Genomic DNA, 22,677 nt, shown 5'->3' on the forward strand with positions numbered 1-22,677 from the left:
CTGTTGGCACAATCACTCCTTCATACAGTCTCCTCTTCGCATCCATTCCCAAATGTCTATTTCTCATTACACTCTTTAAACCACCAAGGCATTTACTCGCTTCTCTCAATCTACATTCTACCTCCACCTTCACTCCACCTTTTCCTTCTACACTTGCACCCAAGTATCTAAAACTATCCACTTCCTCCAGTCGCTCTCCCTTAATGTTCACTTCCAGTCTACTGCCACTTTCACCCCTTGTACATCTCATCACCTTACTTTTACCCACATTTATCTTTAGCTTTCTTCTATCACATACTCTCCCAAACTCTGCCACCAGCTTCCTCAATCCCTCCTCTGACCCTGCCACAAGCGCAGTGTCGTCCGCAAACAACAGCTGGCTCACCTCCCACTTTTCTCCATTTTCTTTAACCATCTCCAATCCCTGACTCACTACCCTAGCATTCACCTCTCGCACCACCCCATCCATGTATAAGTTGAACAGCCAGGGCGACATAACGCATCCTTGACGAAGTCCCACCTTTACTTCAAACCACTCACTCTCTCCATTTCCAATCCTAACACATGCTCTACTACTCACATAAAAACTCTTGACAGCTCCCAAAAGCTTTCCTCCTATCCCATAAATCTGCATAACCTCCCACAGTGCCTTTCTGTCTACCCTATCATAAGCCTTTTCCAGATCCATAAAAGCCCAAAAAACATCCTTCCCCTTTCCTATAGCTTTCTCACATATCTGTCTTACCACAAAGATCTGATCTACACAACCTCTACCCGTCCTAAAACCACACTGTTCCTCACCAATTACTCCTTCTGTTCCTCTCCTAATCCTCTCAATTAAGATTCTCCCATAAGCCTTCCCTACTACACTCAACAGGCTAATCCCTCTGAAATTACTACATTCACACTTGTCCCCTTTTCCCTTGTAAAGAGGAACTATACAGGCACTACTCCAGTCCTCCGGTACTCTACCCTCTCTCCAGCAAACATTAAATAATCTCGCCAACCAGTCCACCATCACTGAACCTCCCTTTTTCAGACATTCTGCATGACATCCATCCAGACCAGGTGCCTTACCTGCTTTCATCATCTTTACAACTGCCTTCACCTCATCCTTCCTTATTTCTCCTCCATTCTCCTCACTCATCACTCTCATTTTCTTCGTATTTCCCACTGCAGCTATCTTTCCTTCCCTATCCTCCTTCACATTCAGCAACTCCCTAAAATATTCTGCCCATCTTTCCCTCACTGCCATCTCTTCCATTATCAACTCTCCATCTGTACCTTTTACCTTTTCTTCCCTACTTGATTCGCCTCCTTTTCCTCTCTTAATTTCTTTCCAAAACATCTTTTTATTACTTTCAAAATTTTCTGTCATACTCCTACCCCATTTCACATCTGCTCTCCTCTTTGCCTCCTTTACCTTTTGCTTTACTTCTCTTTTCTTTTCTTTGTACGTCTCATATGACTCCCCTGTCCTCTTTTGTAACCAATCTGTGAATGCTCGCTTCTTCTCTTCTACAACCTTCTTTGTTTCCTCATCCCACCATTCACTACCCTTTCTTCTATTTCCCCCTGTCCTTCTTGTTCCACACACCATCCTTGCACACTTTAAGACTCCCTCCTTGAACCATCCCCATTCCTCCTCCACACCCATCTCTGCTCTATCCTTTACTCCCTCCCACTCCTCCTTCAGCTTCTTTTCGTACTCCTTCTCCTTTTCCTTTTCATTCAAGGAGTTCACTCTAAGAACCTCCCTACCTTTTGTCCCTTTCCTCCTTCTCCATCTATCCTCCACTCTCAACTTACCTTCCACCAAAAAATGATCTGATATTCCCCCACCCTCTCCCCTTAGCACATGTACATCCTTAACTCTTCCTATCATAATCCTATTTACCACTACATAATCCATTAGCGCTCTATCTACCACCCTTCCCTCCACCACCCTCTCCCATGTGTACTTATGCTTGACTTTCTTCCGAAACACTGTATTTGCTATCATCAACTCTCTTTCTAGACACATTTCCACCATCAACTCTCCACTACGATTCTTTCCTGGAACTCCACACTTCCCAACCACTCCATCGATTGGACCATTTCCCACTCTAGCATTAAGGTCTCCCAGTACTATTACATTGACATTTCTTCCTAAACCCTCTATGCACTCATTTAAATCTATCCAAAAGGCCTCCCTTTCTTCCATGCTCTTCTCACTGCCCGGCCCATATGCACTTACAAAGACCCACATATACCACAGGATTTTTCCCCCTTCCAAGGGAGATAGCCCAAAAAAAAACAAAGGCATAAAATACATTCCCAGCCATTCCATCCCCACATACTCCACTCGCATCCACCCCCACCCTCCCTCTTATCTTGGCTCTTCCTGGATGATGGGTCATCCCTGCATTTTGCCCACTGTCCTGGGTCAGAAGCAGTGCTGCAAGACACAGCACATCCACAGCAAGGACTCTTCATTAAATCGGTGACCCCCCTCTCCGTCCCCTCATGCAGAAATGGAGAAGACGGGGAGAAATCACTTCGGGCTGCATCAATTTATTTTTCACACATACTCCCTCAATCCCATCCCCCACAGCATCATCCACACACAACCATTCTCCATTCACCCCTCTTCTCTCCTCTCCCATCCTTCCTCAACACACATTCCCCTCTTTCCCAATGCCCCTTTTACTCCATCAATACTATAATTGTACATACATACATATACCAAAGGCTTTTTCCCCCTTACATGGGGGTAGCCAAAAAGAAAAAGGCATAGAAATCACTTCCACCTATTTCATTTCCCATATATTCCACTCCCCTCCACCCACCTCCCTCACTCCTATCTTGGCACCTCCTGGATGACGGGTCATCCAGGAGAAAGTAAAAAACTATAATTGTACTTGAAAAATATCTAGGTATTTGGACTTAAGTACAGTTGCCTGTACTTGGACCTAGCCCTGACTGGCACAATGATGGATCTGCTTACCGTGAAGTGAAGTGAATGTAGCCCTGGTGGTCATCATGTGGTTCGTTGTTCTTGTGGAAGTGAAGTGCTAATCCGTGTGGGTCTCTCTGTGCTGCAACACTGAGGCACAAGTCAACTATCCCGTCATAGGCGCCACATGCTGCCAACTGACTACACATGGCACCCACATTCATATGATGTGGTATCTGCTTACACAACTATGGAGAGGGGAAAAATGAATAAATAAAAATAAATAAATAAATAAATAAAACAAATAAATTTACAAAAATAAACTTTAACACAACTATGGAGAGGGGAAAAAAATGAATAAATAAAAATAAATAAATAAATAAAACAAATAAATTTACAAAAATAAACTTTAACACAACTATGGAGAGGGGAAAAAAATGAATAAATAAAAATAAATAAATAAATAAATAAATAAAACAAATAAATTTACAAAAATAAACTTTAACACAACTATGGAGAGGGAAAAAAATGAAATAAATAAAAATAAATAAATAAATAAAACAAATTTACAAAAATAAAATTTAAAATTTAGAGAAATTTCCTTTCGAAAAATAAACCTCAAGGCATATCTCTATAAATATCTAAGAAGCTCAGTCCTAAATAGGTTAGGAGCCTTCTGAGCAGAGAGCTGAAAATATATACTAAGACAATCTAGTTTGTCATGTATAAAGAATTTTGCATATCTGTATCATTGTGAAAATTTTCCATCCTCAAAAGATGTAAGCAGAGGGAAAAAATGAGAGAGAATAAACAATGAGAAAGAAAAAGAGAATGAGGAGGTGAGGGAGAGAGAGAGAGAGAGAGAGAGTGTGTGTGTGTGTGTGAGGGGATGAAGGAGATATACAGAAAGTGGGTGAGCGAGTGTGTGCAAGAGTGTGTGTGTATTTATCTAGTTGTATTACATGGGAAGGGGAGATATGCTTATGGTGACCCATCTTTCTATCTTGCAACATCTAGTTTGTTCTTAAATTCATGTATGGTGTTTGCACACACATTCCAATCACCCACCACTCTGTGTGGATTCCCCCCCCCCCCCAGATCTCTTCTATAGCTGTCCTTTTTGAGTTTCCTTTCATGTCCCCTTGTTTTCCTTCTATCCCAATTTAGTAAGTCCTGGACTTCCATACCTTTCATGATTCTGTAAATGGTCAATAAATCACCTCATTCCCTTCTTTGTTCCAGGGTTGGTAGTTCCAGTTTAGAAAATCTTTGCTCGTGTGTGTGTGTGTGTGTGTTTGTGCATGTTTAAAAAGAAAGCAAGAGATTTCCATCAAATTCATCTTTTTCTTTCAGTCATTCCCCTTACCATAACTGCTTCCTTGAACAATTTCTCCCTTTCTTCTTTGTTGTTGCTGTTCTTGGCAGAAAGGATGATCTCATTTGCCTTGGACAACTTGGCATCCTCTGGACTGTATAGACCTCGACACTGATCCAGCAATCTTTTGGATATGGTGTCAATGGAGGCATTGTCACCATGGTATCTGTCAATGAAAGAATTGTGATTACTGCCACAGCATCTCATGTGGAATTTCGGTTTCTCCAGTACTTCTACCCTTGAAGATAACAGTGCACCAATGATGTGGAGTCATAGTAATAATAATTGTAGTCTCAAGTTTCTATCTATCTATATATCAAGAAATTTTTGCCCCCTTACAATGGAAGTAGCCTAGTCAATGGCATGTACCCACTCCCATCCACCACCCCTTTCCCCCTCTCATCTTAGCTCCTCATGGATGTCGGATCATCCCGGTATCCTGTCCACTGCCCTATACAGAGTCTCAAGTTTGACTAAATGGAAACCTGCACCCCTACAGTGGCTGGCAATGGTCCTCAGGTGTTCCCACAGCTCTCTATGGGAGGAAGCTTTGGACTGCTGTCTGTGTTGTATTGGTATGGGACAGTGTCTGTGTCACAGACTTTAAATAACAGAAGGAGGGGAGCAGTCACCAGCTGTCAGGTCTCCACGTAAGAAATATGGATAAAGTCGTTAAAGAGAAATCTTAGGCCTGGTCTGGAGACTGTGCATATGATCCAATGGGTATAAACCACCTTCAGCTCTCAGGCCCTGCCATGGAGGTGCTATGCATTGCTGCATTGCTTCTCATCTAGGCAGTGAATGAGGTGCAGGGATGGCCATTCATCCAGAAAGAGCTACGAGATTTTTCTAATAGGGAACCAAATGGATATTGGATGGATGGAAAGTGGGTGTATATCTTGGTTGGCTACCACTGTTATACAGGGGAAGAAACCTTTTGGTATAAAGACAGATAAATCTGCTAGCCACAGAAAACAAAGTCACATTGACATTTCTGCAGTTGGGTATTTTAAGACAGAACCTAGATATCGGGGATGACTCGACAAATTTTGCCATAAATAACTTGCAGAAGATAATTTCCTGAAACAATATCCATAGCACCAATTTATCTCTAGTATATTTTTCCAATTTATGCATGTATCCATATCAATATGTACCCAATATAACCACAACCATATAAATCCTTAAAACACTACAGACAAAGTCAGATACATAGCACATGTGACCTAAGACACCCACAATCACTTCATGCCAGTCATCACTCTTTCTAGATCCAACAAGTCAAAAACACCACCTTACTCAGAATTTTATAAGTCACATAAAGACTGCATGAAGGCAAATCAAACCCACTGAATATCTGACCTTGAGTTTACCTTATATACATTACATGCTCAATATATAGAGAACCATTATATTCAACTGACCATACACCATGTCAAGACATTTATTAATACTAACTCAATCCCTTAGACTATAACCATTACATATTACGTTAATGTTAAGCCGAACTGGCAACCCTTTGGAAAAATGGTGAATAGGCATATATTGTGTATAAAATGCCAGTGGTGCTCCGTTGAGGGGCTTAACCCCTTCAGTACCGGATGTGTGTTTTGTGACACCTGTGTGTCACCGTTGAGTGCACCCGCCAGGAACCGAGCGTGCTCCCCGTGACACGCACGTGTCACAGTTATAAGCTGGGTGTATTGAGGGCTCTCAAGGCCTTGGTTTCTGGGTTATTTCTACCCACGTGGTGGCAAGTGTCTGTGTTTACAAACATAAGGCTCCAGCCATTCGTGGGACGGTTTGAAACGTTTGTTTACGTAAGGCTGACGGGTCGGTAACGAAGGGGTTAACCATCCCATTCATCATTGGTGGGACATGGTCCCCTGATATGTACATTCTGTACATAACCAAGTTCTCATCAATAAACATTAGACAGCCCAAACTGGCGTCATGACTTCCCTGTGCCAAGTTCTAAAGTACCCTTTCACAGATACATAATTGGCGTCAGCAGTGCTCTTGGTACCCACACCACATAAAGTGTCCTTTCATGGATACATGCATTAAATAGCACCAAAAACTTAGTATTACTCAAGAACAATAAATATTGTATATGATAATTATTGTTAATGAATGGAGTAGGTGGGAGTGGTTTCTATGCCTTTGTTTATTGGCGACCTCCCATGTTTGGGGGAAGAACTCCTTTGGTATATGTATTATTAATGTAGATCATTCCATGTAATAATTCTTTAAGGTGTGCTACACAAGTCTCGTCTTGGATATCTCCTACCTGTCCAAAAGGCCCTGAAGAAGAGATCGACACACTTCCCGACCAGAGATGACCAAGTCTCTTAAGGTCATTGTACGTAGTTGGGCTCCTTCATCCTGGAACAAAATATGCTAACTTATCATCTCAGTATTGAATTACAATTACCAATTAGAATAATTCTATCTATGTACCAAGAGGACACAAGACAGGGGTGAATGGAGAATGGTTGTATATGGATGATGCTGTGATGCATAAGGAGGAGTGGGTGGAGGATAGGGGTGAGGGAGTATGTATGAGAAATAAATTGACGCAGTCCGAAGGGATTTCTCCCCATCTTCTCCTTTTCTGCATGAAGGGATGGAGACGGGGTGGGGGGTGTCGCCAATTTATTGAAGCGGTGTTGCTGTGGATGTGCTGTGTCTTGCAACACTGCTTCTGACCCCGGGCAGTGGACAAGATGCAGGGATAACCCCATCATCCAGGAGGTGCTAAGATACGAAGGAGGGAAGAGGGTTGAGGGGAGTGGAGTATGTAGGGGATGGAATGGGTGGGAGTGGTTTTTATGCCTTTGTTTTTTGGCTACCTACTGTGTACAGGGGAAGAAAGCCTTTGGTATATGTATGTATGTAGTTATACACGAGTTACCCCCCAGATTCTGTGAACTGGTTTGATCATGTTTTCTATATTTATTATTATTAAGAGTAAAAGAGAACAAGTAATACAGCAGTGACTATATTTTATAACACAAGTAGTGTGATGCAAATTACATATGGTAGCCAATGCTGTGCGTGAGAATTTGAGTAGTACTGAAGTGGTTAAGTCCAAGAACCACTGGAGGGATGTGGGTTTCTAGTAAATGAAATTCAAGGAAACAATTCTTACTATTATGGTACTGCATGTATGTTGTGTTTCTGTAAGGATGTTTATTGTTCTGTATGCTTGTTTTTATACCCTAATATCTATCTCAACTTCCCATGGAAATATACCCATCTGGGTTACAGAGAGCAGGATGCCTTGTCCCATCACTTCATCCTATTTTAGCTGCCTTTTATGAACTGAATGAGGAAAACTCTGTGGCAGTACTCTTTCCTCCCCCTAACACAGGGGGTGGTGGTGGTGGGCGGGTAGGCAAGGAGGAGGAGGAGGAGGAGACCAATAATCTTACCTTTGAAAGTGAGGAGACAATGGTGTTGAAGTTATGGGTAATGAGGATGAACCAGAGTTGGAGCACTTCCAATGTGTGCTGCATGAGGGAGCAGGCAGCCACTAGAGATGTGCGCTCTGTCAAGTTGCTGTTCCCACTGGTCTCCATGGTATAATCACCAGGGGCTCCTCCACTTAAAACCCTGCAAAAGCAGCCTGTCAGTCATGCCACCAATCCCTGGGGCAAACAGAGGTCATCTCTCGCACACTTGTAGGAACTTCACCCACAACCTTGCACATTTTAGTAATATTTGTTTCCCAACCAATTTAAAAATATTTTCACTGAAGCTATTGTTGTGTACTGGCACTTTTAATTATTTTTCTGAGAGAGAGAGAGAGAGAGAGAGAGAGAGAGAGAGAGAGAGAGAGAGAGAGAGAGAGAGAGAGAGAGAGAGAGGGGGGAGAAGAGAAAGAAAGAGAGAAGAGTGAAGAGAGAGGGAGAAGGGGAGAGGAGAGAGAAAGAGAGGAGAATGGAGAGTGAGAGAGAGAGAAAGAGAGAGGGAGAAGGAGGGAGAGGGAAAAGGGGAGGAGAGAGGGAGAGAGAAAGAGAGAGAGAGGGAGAGAGAAAGAGAGAGAGAGAGAGAGAGAGAAGGGGGGAGAGGAAGAGAGACAGAGAGACAGTCTCTTTCTTACATGGAAGACATCAAATCTAGAACTTACCCACTCCCTGGCTGAGGAGAAAAGTAGTCTTTGCCTCTCAAAAAGTTAAGTAGTAAATTCACTTGTCGGGAAATTAAATAAACTTCATCTGCATTCACAATACTCACAACCTGAAAATAAACTGCATATCTATATCTGGAAAAAGCTAACAAGTGGTGTGATGGGGTCAAAGCACACACTTAATTGTACACATTAAAATCCATTTGACATCTCTCCCATCTCAGCACCATGTGGATATATGGTAATCTCCATCTCAATCACGATGATTGAGGGCAACATAGGGTCTTTCCTGTCACCTACCCAGTGCTTAGATCAGAGGCAATGCTGAAGTATACAAATCATAATAGGAATAGGGTACGGACTATGGTCTTCACTTACCGAAGTATTTCCTTCATCTTTGACCTCGTTGATGAGGAGGGTGGACCACACAGGTCGGAGGATACGGGAGAGGAAGAGGTAGATTGCATTGTGCAGTGGTGAGAACTGGACTTCCCCAACACCTTGTTGTGCCACCTGAATGTTGGGGTCCACCACAGCAGTTGGCATAGGTGAGGAGGTTTGTGTGGGATGGAAAGCTGGAAAGGAATGATACAAATAACATTACACCAAAGCAAAACACAATCAGGCTCACTTATATATGACACCATGTGGAAGAATGAAACGCCCATCAATAGCTCAAGTGTGTGAATGGGTGTTGAAATCTTGGAATGCTATTAATACTGAAGTTGTTGTAAAGTCTTTCAAAAAATGTGGTATAAGTAATGCCATGGATGGTAGTGAGGATCATTTATCGTACATGACTGACAGTAGTGATAACTCTGTAGATGAGCGTTCTGAACTTTTACACGAATCCAGTGGTGACGAGTTCTTGGGATTTGAAGATGAATAAATTTCTTTGAAGTTTTATATCATCGCCATACAAACAAAATCGGACAAGTGATTTCGTAATGTAAACAATACATCCAATATGTGTCGTCATCCGCTGAGACACTAGTGTCTTCCAGACTCCTTGCTTCTTATGTTTTTATGTTCAGTGGTCGGGTATATGGTGAATGTGTTCTTGTATGAGAATGACTTTATTTTTCTTAGAAATTTCTTTCAAATATTAGGGTGCGTCTTCCAAGCTGTAAAATATGGTAATCGGTACTTTTGGCAGTGTTTTGAGGCAGACCAAAGCTACATGTATATAGATGGTGTAGTAAGGGAAGCACATGTGAAGATACTAGGAAAGGTTTTGGGGTTTGTGGAGATCCTGGAGGAAGTGGAAAGTGAACCAGCTGTATGTAGAGTGGCAAATTCCGTCACTAATTCCCTTACCCCTCCTCTGACCATGCCACAAGTGTAGTGTTGTCAGCTAACAACACCTAGCTCACCTCTCGCTTTTCTCCATTTTCTTTAACCATCTTCAGTCCCCTGTCCATTACCTTTGCATTTACCTCCAGGACCACCCCATCCATGTACGCATTCAACAGCCATGGTCACATGACATATCCCTGTTGCAGTCCCACCTTTACCTCAAACCACTTGCTCTCTCCTTTATATACAGGTTCTCTTACTCTCATAAAAGCTCTTGACTGCTCTGAACAGCTTTCCCTCTGTGGTATAGTGTAATTGGTATAGGAGACTAATGTAATGGTGTACCGGCGTGCTCTGACCAATATTGATGTCCCTGGACAAAAGCCCCTTCATACACCCAACACAGGCTCCCTTCTCTTCTGTGTGCTTATAGCTCCTAGCACCTTCGCCCATGGGCCAGTTACTCTGTAGATTCCTTAGGTACATGTCGTGCCTTCTCTGTGTGCATAACCTAGCAATTAAGAAACACATGAATTGTACAACCTGTTTCACTGCCGCCCAGACTAAATTGCTTGTAAACGATCCCGATAATGGTGTTTGTCACTGGAAGAATACCAAGAGGGAGACCAAGATTGAGGAGGATAGACTGCATCAGCGAAGAGGTGCAGAAGAGATATGGAAAGAGACTAATATGATGGGGTCTGGCAGTTTGTCAACAATGGGAGAATATTGGTACTAGCAAAGAGGGTTTATGCATGATCTGTGACCCAACAGAATAAGATAAATGGAAATGATACAGCTTTCAGGTGAAAGATGGGATGAGGATGGCTCAGGGAGGGTGCATGTCTTGGCTGGCAACCTCCCTTATAAAGGAGAAGTAACTTCTTGGTTTATAGATAGATGGATTAAGGAAACTGGAGGTAATTAATGGTAGGCCAGAATCTAGACACAGTGAAGCGAGTTGGTAATTCCTAACTACCTTGCATTGTAGAAAATAGTGTAGGATGGGGAGGTGGGGTGGAGATAGGAGGTTGAGAAGGAGACAGGAATCATTACTAATGGGGTTAACATCCCTACATTAATCTAAAACACCAATGAACAACGTAAAACATATCATAAAAACAAACTTACTTTGTACTGTTGGTGTTTGTGGATTGAAAGGTCCCCCTACCACACTTGGGGCTGTGGTCCCATACAAAAACAGAGCTCGAATTGCTCCTTCACACACCTGCAAAGGAAAACAAAAAACAAAATCCACATTAGGTCACAATAATCTAATGCAATGGTCATTCTTATAATAGGCTTAGCCACCCCACTTCCAAGGATGAGCGTGTTTCTGGTGGATATATATTTATATACATATGTGTATGCATGTCTATATGTAATATACACTGAAAGCATTGAATGGCATTAACTAGGTCATTCTCCTTGTAAGAAGAAAAGGGATTTTTGGTAATGTATGCCTATGTGTATGCACACATGTTCCCCAGCCCTTCTCAGTATCTTCAGGAAGAAGGGTCATCCCCGTTCATTGCCACACCCTTAGTCACCCAATTACAGATGGTGAAGGCAAAAGAAAGAAGGTAGTGGCAGTTGGGGAATAGATCCAATAATAACTGTTGCCTCGAGTTTCAATGATACAAAACCCACAGCAGTTTAGACACGAGAGAAGAGAGAGAGAGAAAAGGGGGGGGGGGTAATTGAAGAAGTGTGATATACTACGACCGAACTTATTCTTGTTAGATTACCTGAGGTTTGCGACTACACGGATATTCGATGGCCAGAATAAGAGCAGTGGCACACGCCTGAGTAGGGGTCATGCTGCTGAAGAACTGCTTCACAGCATTGCCCTCAGCACCACCAGCCTCTGTCAGCAAGTGTTGCAGCTGGTCCACAGGCCTTAATGCTGTCAGGACATGAACACCTGAAGCTGACAACAGCACTAACTGCTTGGGCTCCTGCTCATGCTGGGTGACTAGTAATGGAGGTTTTGTGCCCTGAAATAAATAGGTTCATGTCAGAAGAAGAAGAAGAAAATAAACAAATAAAATAAAAATAAAATAAAATAAATAAATTTGATTGTTCTTATTGCAGCATTACTTAATTTCTAATTGTAACTCATTCAACTGATGCAACTCCTCACAGAAGTGATGGCAAGTAATAGGCTTTATGACTTTAACTTATAATCAAGACAAGTAAACCTGGGCTCTTGCAGTCCCCTCCCACTTGCTAGCTAATGACACTAACCACTCAACCATGGCCATCAAAGAAGCCAGCCAAAACAGCTGTTTTCACCGAGATTCTGAGAGTTCATAAAACAGTAAAATAGGACTAAGCTTTTTTTTTTTTTTTTTTTTTTTAACCAGGAGGTGCCAAGATGGGAGGGAGGGTGGAGGGGAGTGGAGTGTATTATTTAGGGATGGAATGGGTGGGAATGGTTTTTATGCCTTTTTTTTTTTGGCTACCTCCCTTGTAAGGGGGAAAAAGCCTTGGTATATTCATGTATAATTTTTCACCAATTTTGGTCTGATCTGAATTTCTTGTTACAGCTCACTGCCCGGCAATGTATTACTCCACTCTGAATGAAAGTGGCAGTTGCTAACATCTATCGAAATATTGTACTAATAAAGGCTCTGTCCTCACTTGGTGTTTACTTCAACTACTCCACTCATTAGAGCTATATATCGCGGAAAGGTGTTCCTATTACCAGATACTCTTCAATCTAGGGCCCACACCTTACTTGAATAATTTTCTGTCAATAGTTGAAACCTATAGCCTTTTCCCCTTTATGAGGGAATGGTAGAATCAAAACACTAGTGCTGCCATGTTCAGCTTTCAAGCAGTGGCACCAAGCTCGAGACAACGAGGAGAGGATTGTCCAAGATCTGTCAGTGATGCTAAATAAACACATTATACCCCAGCTCTTCAAGGAGGTGAGGCCCAAAGGGTCTCCAGACTGGGCCTGAGAGTCACTTTTCTCTCTCTCATATAATTCCCAATGAACTTTTAATTAGGCCACCAGTACAGAGCTTGAAACATTATTTATTTACAAGAATCTCCAATTTCACTACATGCCTGAGGAGTGGGTGGATTGAGAGCAGAGGACCAGAGGGGGGTTGTGACATCTGCCAGAGCCCACACGTAGCCATCTACTGCCAACACAGCCTGTGATTCTGCTAGGGACATGTGATAGGGGTACTGGTCACTGCTCATGGTCCAAACGACATCAGCATCGTTACTTTCACTTGCACACAGGACGGCAGTTCCTGCAGAAAGAAAATTAATTTAACATAAACCCTTTCAATACTGGGATTAAATAGACTTCCTCAAACATGGGTACAAATTGTATCTACATACCATGACTGTAAAGAGCTTTGTGCACTTTGGTTGGTCGGTGTGTGACGGCATTCGCGGCAAATCCAGGTGGGAGTCTCACGTGGAGCAGCGTCATCTGGGAGGGTCTCTGGCTGGGGTTATTCAAGGTGGTGGTGGTGTAGTATAGTCTCACACCAGTGCCTTCATTTGAAAAAAGCAAGAGCATAACTTCAGACTGGAGATATACATATATACATCTATCTATATATATACCATGAGCTTTTTCCCCCTTATATGGGAGGTATCCAAGTCAAAGGCATGTACCTACTCCCACCCATTCCACTCCAATTCACCGCACCTTCCTCCCTCTATCTTAGCTCCTCATGGATGACGGGTCATCCCTGCATCTCACTCATTGCCCTGGGTCAGAAGCAATCTAGCAAGACACAGCACATCCACAGCAAGGCCACTTTATTCAATCAGCAACACCCTCCTCTCTGTCCCCTCATGCAGAAACAAAGAAGTTGGGGAGAAATCCCTTTGGGCTGTATCAAAATATCATTCACACAAAACCACTCCCTAACCATCACAGTATCATCTATATAGAGCTATTCTCCAGTCACCCCTATCTTCTGCCTTCTCCCTTCCTTCCTCAACAGACATCCCCCTCTTATTCAACACCCCTTTCACCCCATCCATCCATCTCATCCTCATACATCTCTTGCAAGTGCTTGACATGTCTGAAAGCCCTGTCCTCCCTCCAACCATCTCACATCTTTTTCCTTTTTATCTTAGCCCCTTGTGGATGAAGGATCATCTCTGTCCTCTGCCCATTGCCTGGGTCAGAAGCAGTGCAGCAAGAGAGCACATCCACAGCAGGGCCCAGCAGCCAAAACTGGTTTACCCCCAACACTTCATAACATAGTGACTCTCCCTCCTCATCCATCTAAAGCAACGAAAGAAGATGAGAAACCTTTTTGGGCCACATCAATTGATCATTCATTCATAATCATTCCCCTATCACACGTAATTCCTGCCCTTTCCTTTCCATGCCCAACAGATATTCCTTTTTTACCCATGAATATATATATATTTTATATGGTTTAACATCACAAACTCCTCCCTATCAGAAGGCTAGGATGGTGCCTTTCACAGGGCTTTGTAGCATGGAATTTAATGAACCATGCCCTTGGTTCAACTTCGCCAGTGGCAGGATTCGAACCGCCATCCCCGCAAGTAACGACGCCCTAACCCGCTCAGCCAGTGAGCTTCCTATACTAAACTAAAAATATGAAAAATAATGATACATACATACACCAAGGGCTTTTTCCCCCTTACAAGGGAGGTAGCCTAAATCAAAAGGCATAATTCCACTCCCACCTACTCCATCCCCACACACTCCACTCCCATCCCTCTCTTTTTCTTGGCTCCTATTAAATGACAGGTCATCACTGGATCTTGCCCATAAAATAATTATGATAAACAATAATAACAACAGCTGCCTCAAGCTTAAGCTTTATTTAGAGGAAAACTTGCAGCTCCACTGTAGCTGAACAAGATGGTGAGAAGAGAGAGATGAGGACATGCAGAAATGTTTAGTGGCAGTGATGCTTGGGTTATTTAGGTGGTGGAACCGAGAATGTGATATTCTGGTGGGGGTGATATGAATATCTAGGATGAAGTGTGTGTAACGAGAAGGTGATAGTTGAAGCAGTGTTGGAAGTGTGGACTGTTGAGATTTGTCAATGTGAAGACGAAGCACAGAGTGGGGTTGGAAGACTTGGCAGATGGGGTTGATTGAAAAACGTGGACATAATTTGGCCATAAGGAAAGAGTGAGGAAAGAATTGCAAAAAGACTGTGGATAGTAGAAATTGATTAAATGTTCTCAACAGGAAGACCAAGAAGAGGGTGGAGAGTTCGGGTAAAGGGGTGCTGGATGCCTGGAATGGGTCTGCGTCAGATCTACATCAGTACGAGCTCTCAATACTAGCCAATATACCAGAAAGCCATATATGGTGTGAGTGGAAGGATAGATGGGTGGATGGTTGGATGGTAGGATGGGTGGTCAGCTGGTGGGGTGGATTGCTATGTAGTAGTAGAATGCAGGGTTGGGTGGACAGATGGTAGCAATTACCAAAACCGAGAGCAGAGGGGGCATACCAGTGAAGACGACAAGGTGCACATGCGGAGATTCGCTGGTGTTAACGGGACAAACACTGACCACTGTTTTAAAATTGGACTTGTCCACAGTTCTGCAAAGAAATATTTTTGAGATTCATCAGTATGAATGTAACACTTCCATTGCTAATAACAACTTATATATTTGACCAACAGATGCCAAGTGACTTCATTCACCCAAGGAAAAACCCCTACATAGCTTAAGAGTACCTAATTTTATCACAACAGGTAAAAGCCCAAATTTCTAACTTGCCCAAGTATCAACATTACATATTATTAAGTATATACAATTACCCCCACAGTATTCAAGAACACAGGCTGCATAATGCATTGCCTGACGTGAATTCACATACCGAGAACCAAAAATGGGAAAATTGTATCTATATATATATATGTATATACATGGTCTGACACCTTACATCTTTAGTGTCTACAAGAATTTTATACATTCCCAAATTATGTAATACCAGCTCCACTACAATATCACATAACACCTGGATATGACATAATCATATCTGAGGTGCAGTTGTTGGTTACAACAAAAGAATATTGTGCATACCATAGGTGTATTGACTTATATTACTGTGTATACTGTGGATGGGTGCATTCAACCACTTAGTGTTGTCACCGATTCTTGGGACCAGCAATGATATCTATCTACATGCCACAAGGCTTCTTTACCCTAATAAGGTAGGTAACAGGCCAAGGTATGCATCCATCCCCACTCTTATCCATCACATTTGTAAAATGTCAACAACATACAAACAAACACAAAAGCAACTTACCTGGCTACCTGGAGAGCTGCATTCATGATTTGACTCTGGGATACAGAAATAACCTTGGTGGTACTCTTGCCATCACTGCCTAGGTCATAGACAGTGATTGTCCCCTGGTCACTCAAGGTGTAAGCAATGTGCCGACTATCGTCCACTTCCACCTGGGTAGAACAAAAAAACACAAAACAAATGTATTACCTTGGTGTATCTATACAAGAGATCTGAAGGCCAAAAGTATTCTTACAGCCACTGGATTGGTCCATTAATTGTTTGGAGAATATTATGACAACCAAACAATCAATAGCTGCCTTGAGTTTCATACATACATATACCAAGGCTTTTTCCCCCTTACAAGGGAGGTAGCCAAAAAAGAAAAGGCATAAAATCATTCTCACCCATTCCATCCCTGAATACACTCCACACCCCTCCACCCTCCCTCTTATCTTAGCACCTCCTGGATGACGGGTCATCCCTGAACCTTGTCCAATGCCCTGGGTCAGAAGCAGTGTCGCCAGACACAGCACTTCCACAGCAAGGCCACTTCATTAAATCAGCGACCCCCCCCCCTCTCCGTCCCCCCCATGCATAAAAGGAGAAGACGGGGAGAAATCCCTTCGGGCTGTGTCAAATTTTGCTCACACATACTACCTCACCCCCCATCCCCCCGCCCATTCCACCTCATGCATCACAACATCATCCATATACAACCATTCTCCATTCACCCCTGTCTTCTGTCCTCTCCCGTCCTTCCTCAACAGACATTCCCCTCTTCCCCAAAGCCCCCTTCACCCCATCCATCCACCTCATCCTAGGACGTCCCCTCATGTTCACTCCCTCCACATCTGCCTTCCATATCTCTTTTACTAGTCTTTCTTCACCCATTCTTTCCATGTGTCCAAACCATCCTAATACTTTTTCATCAACCCTATCTCCCAAATCCCTTTCCACCCAGTTCTTCTCCTCACCTCCTCATTTCTCACTCTATCTAGCCTAGTAACCCCCATCATACTTCTCAGACACTTCATCTCAAACTCCTTCTCTCTTCCTCTCTTATGTTCCATGTTTCTACCCCATACAGTGCTGTTGACACAATCACTCCTTCATACAGTCTCCTCTTAGCATCCATTCCCAAATGTCTATTCCTCATTACACTCTTCAATCCACCAAGGCATTTACTCGCTTCTCTCAATCTACATTCTACCTCCACCTTCACTCCACCTTTTCCTGCCACATTTGCACCCAAGTATCTAAAACTAACCACTTCCTCCAGTTGCTCTCCCTTAACCTCTTCACTCCGGTTCAAAATTTCGCGGGCAGCATTAGTTGTCAGACGTACGATGTGTCATAATAATACTCGCATCATAAAATATAGTCACCGCTTATATCGATCGTTCTCTCTTTCACCCTTGAATTTTGATAACCATAGAAAATGTGACGAAGACAGTTTAGAGAGTATGTCATTACGCACGGGCAACTACAATAAATATAATCAAGACGCCGATATGGCAGCCTTGCGTATCCACTTGCTCCTCATGCCGCCTACGTATGCGGCACCGTATGGAAGGGGTTAATGCTCACTTCCAGTCTACTGCCACTTTCACCCCTTGTACATTTCATCACCTTACTTTTACCCACATTTATCTTTAGCTTTCTTCTATCACATACTCTCCCAAACTGTCACCAACTTCCTCAGTCCCTCCTCCGATCCTGCCACAAGCGCAGTGTCGTCCACAAACAACAGCTGGCTCACCTCCCACTTTTCTCCATTTTCTTTAACCATCTCCAATCCCTGACCCACTACCCTTGCATTTACCTCTCGCACTACCCCATCCATGTATAAGTTGAACAGCCAGGGCAACATAACGCATCCTTGACAAAGTCCCACCTTTACCTCGAACCACTCACTCTCAATTTCTAATCCTGACACAAGCTCTACTACTCTCATAAAAACTCTTGACAGCTCCCAGAAGCTTTCCTCCTATCCCATATATCTATATAACCTCGAGTTTCACTACACTGAAAACCTGCTGCCTTACAATAGTTGGCAATGGTGCTTAGAATGCCCCCCCCAACATGCACACACAGATCTCTCTAAGAAGAAACTCTGGACTGTGGTATGCATTGTATCAGTGGAGAGAGAGAGAGAGAGAGAGAGAGAGAGAGAGAGAGAGAGAGAGAGAGAGAGAGAGAGAGAGAGAGAGAGAGAGAGAGAGAGAGAGAGAGAGAGAGAGAGAGAGAGAGAGAGAGAGAGAGAGAGAGAGAGAGAGAGAGAGAGAGAGAGAGAGAGAGAGAGAGAGAGAGAGAGAGAGAGAGAGAGAGAGAGAGAGAGAGAGAGAGAGAGAGAGAGAGAGAGAGAGAGAGAGAGAGAGAGAGAGAGAGAGAGAGAGAGAGAGAGAGAGAGAGATAGAGAGAGATAGAGAGAGAGAGAGAGAGAGAGAGAGAGAGAGAGAGAGAGAGAGAGAGAGAGAGAGAGAGAGAGAGAGAAGAGAGAGAGAGAGAGAGAGAGAGAGAGAGAGAGAGAGAGAGAGAGAGAGAGAGAGAGAGAGAGAGAGGAGAGAGAGTAGAGAGAGTATAGAGATGAGATAGATAGAGAGAGAGAGAGAGAGAGAGAGAGAGAGAGAGAGAGAGAGAGAGAGAGAGAGAGAGAGAGAGAGAGAGAGAGAGAGAGAGAGAGAGAGAGAGAGAGAGAGAGAGAGAGAGAGAGAGAGAGAGAGAGAGAGAGAGAGAGAGAGAGAGAGAGAAAAACACAGACAGATATCTTTGGTCCAATTCAGAGACAGCGTCAGTGTCAGCTCCTGATGGAGGTGAAAAGGTTGACAGGCTTTGAAAATGGAGAACTTCGCCATCCTAATACTATGACAGTTGCCTTGGATAAGGACCAACAATGGGTATCTAGGTGTGGTGATCATGCAAGATGGACGGCAAAGCTGCCCATTTTCAAAACTCTCCTCATTCAATCAACACATACCTATACACAATATCAACATTAAACAGATTTATCTTTCTAAATAGAGATGTACAAATACAAATTTTTTACCTGATTCCAACACCAATTCCAATAGGCTACCAGAAAAATTTGCTGATAATACCTGTATATTGGAAAATGACCTATAAGGATGTAGCATATGGTCTTGTACATTTCAATCTAGAATTGGTCATTATATCTAGTTCACACCAGCATCATGGACACATAAGAAATACTGGTGATCTATCGATATACCAAGGGCCCCTTACCAGGGAGGTAGCCAAAGTCAAAAGGCACATACCTACCCCCATTCCTCCTTTGACTCTGCCACATGACATATCCTTGACACAATCCCACCTTTACCTCAAACAGACTATCACTCTTGTAAAAAGTCTTGACCACCCTTAGTAACTTTCCCCTGATCCCATATATCGCTTGTTTGCGAAAATGTCGTCATAACTCAAAAAACTGAATTTTTGAGTTATCTATACAGACATATTCATCTTCAAACACGGATTTTTTTTGTAACAGTGTCATATCTGTAGCTCAAAAATTGACCGCTAGGGAGTGCTAAATGTCCCAACGACATAACCTTACATGTTCCAACTTGTTCCAACAAATATTTTAGACTTAGTAAAGATTATGATTGTTTCAACTTCTATAAACTTTAGAAGCGTATTTGATGCTCCAAAAATTTTTCCACCTATGGTGTTTGAGGGCTTTTTATAATATTGAGAGCGTTTTCAAACTTTAAAATGCCTCTCCTGAAAAATTCGATATTTTGAGTTATGACGACGTTTTCGCAAACAAGCGATATCTGAGGTCCGTGACAGAGGACTGAAAGAGCTGAATACAATGAAACCACAATTATATAAAAAAGAAGAGCATAGTATACCAACAACATTCTCTCACCTTGGTAATTGGGTCGTCCTGCGAGAGGGTTAAAAACGTGGGCAAGATGTAAGAAATCATCGACTTCGTGTGGTTCTCCTTGTAGCACTTTCTGCTGAACCAGCCATCTTCAGCCTGATACATAGAGAGAGAAATCAACTATGACACAACCACACTTACATGGAAAATCATGTTTAAAAATACAAAGAAATCATCATAACAAGATCTCTTAATTCAATAATACCAGAGGCTATACCCAGGGCTTCTTCCCCCTTACAAGGCAGGTAGCCAAGTCGAAGGCATGCACCCACTCCCATCCACCGCCCTTGTTTCCCTATCATCTTAGCTCCACATGGATGAAGGATCATCCCTATCTTCTGCCCACTGCCTGAGTCAGAAACAATACAGCAAGACACAGCACAAATTATCAACCCTCACCCCCACTCTCCCTCATGTAGAAAATACAGAAAATACAGAAAACATGGGGAAATCAATTTGGGCAGCATTTATATACCGTCCATACCTGACCATTCTCCATTCCCCACATTCAGGGCACAACGGAATGAAATAAAAATGCCTTTAATCATTTTCCAAACCAACCAATCATTACACACAAAGTGAGGTGGCTATACATGGGAAAGGAAAATCCCCATTCCTTTTACTTCCATCGTATGCACCCTTCTCACTTCTTCCCACCTAAAACTCCTGAAGACTGCACCTAATTTCTTTCCTAGTAATAGTGCCAGTTCTGAAATATTGTGGTAACGGACAGGTATGACTATCCATGAGGTTTGGATAGGTGTGGGGGTGGGTCTGCTTTGACTTGGCCCCTCCCTCCTTATAAAGAAGAATAGGCCCTTAAGTTTGCATTCAGCTATGTGTATTGCCTGTTCATCACTAGGGAGAATAGTAATGATGAAAAGACAAGAGGGGAAGGAGAGAGAAATTGAATGTACATTATACTCGTATGAAATCTGCCTTCTAACTATTAAGTTCACAATTTGCAAATTGTCTAATGTCCTTGAACAGACACAAAAATTCACAGATAAGCAACACTACATTTTCATCCATACAAAATCAAGACTGTACCTGATAAACAAGCTCATACATGCATCCATCTTTTCCTCCAAGGAAGATCCTACCATCTTCAGTTCCTTTGACTGAGAGCATGTAAGCCCCATCAGAGGGTACGGAGAACAATGGCTCTGGCAGGAGGTGCATGTTGGGTCCAACTTCACCTGTGAAATAAAAACATTGCACAAGATTAACCAATACATCATTCTTCAGCTTCTTCTACATGGTAACATACATATATCAATGACTTTTTCCTCCTGGCAGAGTGGGTTAGGGTGTCGTTATTCGCGGCAAAGTTGAACCAAGGGCATGGTTCATTAGATTCCATGCTACAAAGCTCTCTATAAGGGGCACTGTCCTAGCCTTCTGATGGGAGGAATTTGTGACGTTAAACCAAATCATATCATGTCACGAGGGAGGTCACCAAAGTCAAAGCCATAAGTCCACTCCCATCCATTTCATTCCCACACACACAATCCACTCCCATTTACCACCCTTCCATCCCTCTTTTCTAAGTTCCTCTTGGATGATGGGTCATCCCTGCATCTTGCCCACTCCCGTGGGTCAGAAGCAATGTTGCAAGACACAGCACATACACAGCAGGGCCACTTCTACAAGGTAACAGGTTTTGAAATTCTTGTCTTGATTAACAATGAATATTTCAGATATCTACTTAAGGGCCAGCAAAGCAGGTTCCAGATTGACTGGACAAAGTTTCAATCAACTAGAAGGTTTCCTAAGTTAAGCATATAGGTATGCCATTTTATAATCCCAATTTACTGGGTCACCTTCATATCTTTTGCTGAAATATAATCTAGCTAATCTTATTAACTTTATGTATTTGTAACTGTATACAGCATGTCTCCATTCCTTGCTACATGGAACCCCATATACTTAAAGCTCTCCACTTTCTCCAGCAAGAAACTGGAGGAAGTGGAGAGCATTTAGTATTTTGGATCACATGTAGTAGTGAATGGAAAAGTGGAAATAGAGGTGAATTATAGAGTAAGGGAAGCAACCACCCTCCTTACAAAGGTGAAAAAACCTACTGGTATAGGCTACTGTATAGAATACTGGTATATACATACCTTCAGAGGGCTGGGAGAACGACACTCCTAGAAGGACAATTTCTGAGGTTGTGGCCAAGCAGAGAAGGTACTCTATGTAAGGCTTGAAGACTCCAGTCTTGGGTTTCACCAATCCAACACAGAGAATGGTGTCATGGAGGCCGTCAAAGTAAGCAAGGTCCGTCCTTCAGAAAATATATTTAGTCAATTTCTCAGGAAACTAAATGTTACAGAAAAATACCAACATATACCAAACATTTGGAAACTAGTTACTGCAATAGATACAAGACTTCAGACAATAGTTGTACTTTCTGTATAAACAAAAAATTTGCTATATCTCCATGAATCTTGAAACAATACTAAATTCATACCCATCATCATAAACCCAGACAAATATGTCACTATCAATGATCAGCCAGGCCCGCCGGATATCTGGAAAAAGTCCCATCATGCAGTTGCACTGCATATCTGCCCATAGATAAGGATTTTTTATGTACATTTAAAAAAACAATATAATAAATATTGGTTTCAGTAGAAAAAGTCACTACTCCCACAGGACCCCCTCCCCAAAATATAAATAAATACATACACACACCAAAGGCTTTTTCCCCCTTACAAGGGAGGTAGCCAAAAAAAAAAAAAAAAAAAAAGGCATAAAAACCAAACCCACC

At 42.5% G+C, this 22,677-nt stretch overlaps 1 protein-coding gene across 2 annotated transcripts in view; it reads right to left on the minus strand.

Moving 5' to 3' along the window:
- The window catches only part of Nup154 (nuclear pore complex protein Nup154), a 44,097-nt gene that overhangs the window by 13,983 nt on the left and 7,437 nt on the right, over positions 1-22,677 (minus strand). For both annotated transcript variants that reach the window (XM_076206482.1, XM_076206481.1), the window contains exons 4-19: positions 22,378-22,474; positions 22,028-22,191; positions 20,955-21,103; positions 19,887-20,000; positions 16,019-16,170; positions 15,216-15,307; positions 13,096-13,254; positions 12,814-13,004; positions 11,487-11,735; positions 10,870-10,966; positions 8,821-9,017; positions 8,443-8,552; positions 7,745-7,925; positions 6,601-6,695; positions 4,302-4,476; positions 2,987-3,183 (exon numbers count right to left, since the gene is read on the minus strand). In XM_076206482.1, the coding sequence (XP_076062597.1) occupies positions 2,987-3,183; positions 4,302-4,476; positions 6,601-6,695; positions 7,745-7,925; positions 8,443-8,552; positions 8,821-9,017; positions 10,870-10,966; positions 11,487-11,735; positions 12,814-13,004; positions 13,096-13,254; positions 15,216-15,307; positions 16,019-16,170; positions 19,887-20,000; positions 20,955-21,103; positions 22,028-22,191; positions 22,378-22,474 (2,419 nt within the window). The remainder of the gene's footprint in view (positions 1-2,986; positions 3,184-4,301; positions 4,477-6,600; positions 6,696-7,744; positions 7,926-8,442; positions 8,553-8,820; positions 9,018-10,869; positions 10,967-11,486; positions 11,736-12,813; positions 13,005-13,095; positions 13,255-15,215; positions 15,308-16,018; positions 16,171-19,886; positions 20,001-20,954; positions 21,104-22,027; positions 22,192-22,377; positions 22,475-22,677) is intronic.

Source organism: Oratosquilla oratoria, chromosome 23, assembly GCF_046742065.1.
Source record: "Oratosquilla oratoria isolate Oo_2021 chromosome 23, ASM4674206v1, whole genome shotgun sequence".
In the NCBI taxonomy this organism is placed as follows: Eukaryota; Metazoa; Arthropoda; class Malacostraca; order Stomatopoda; family Squillidae; genus Oratosquilla; species Oratosquilla oratoria.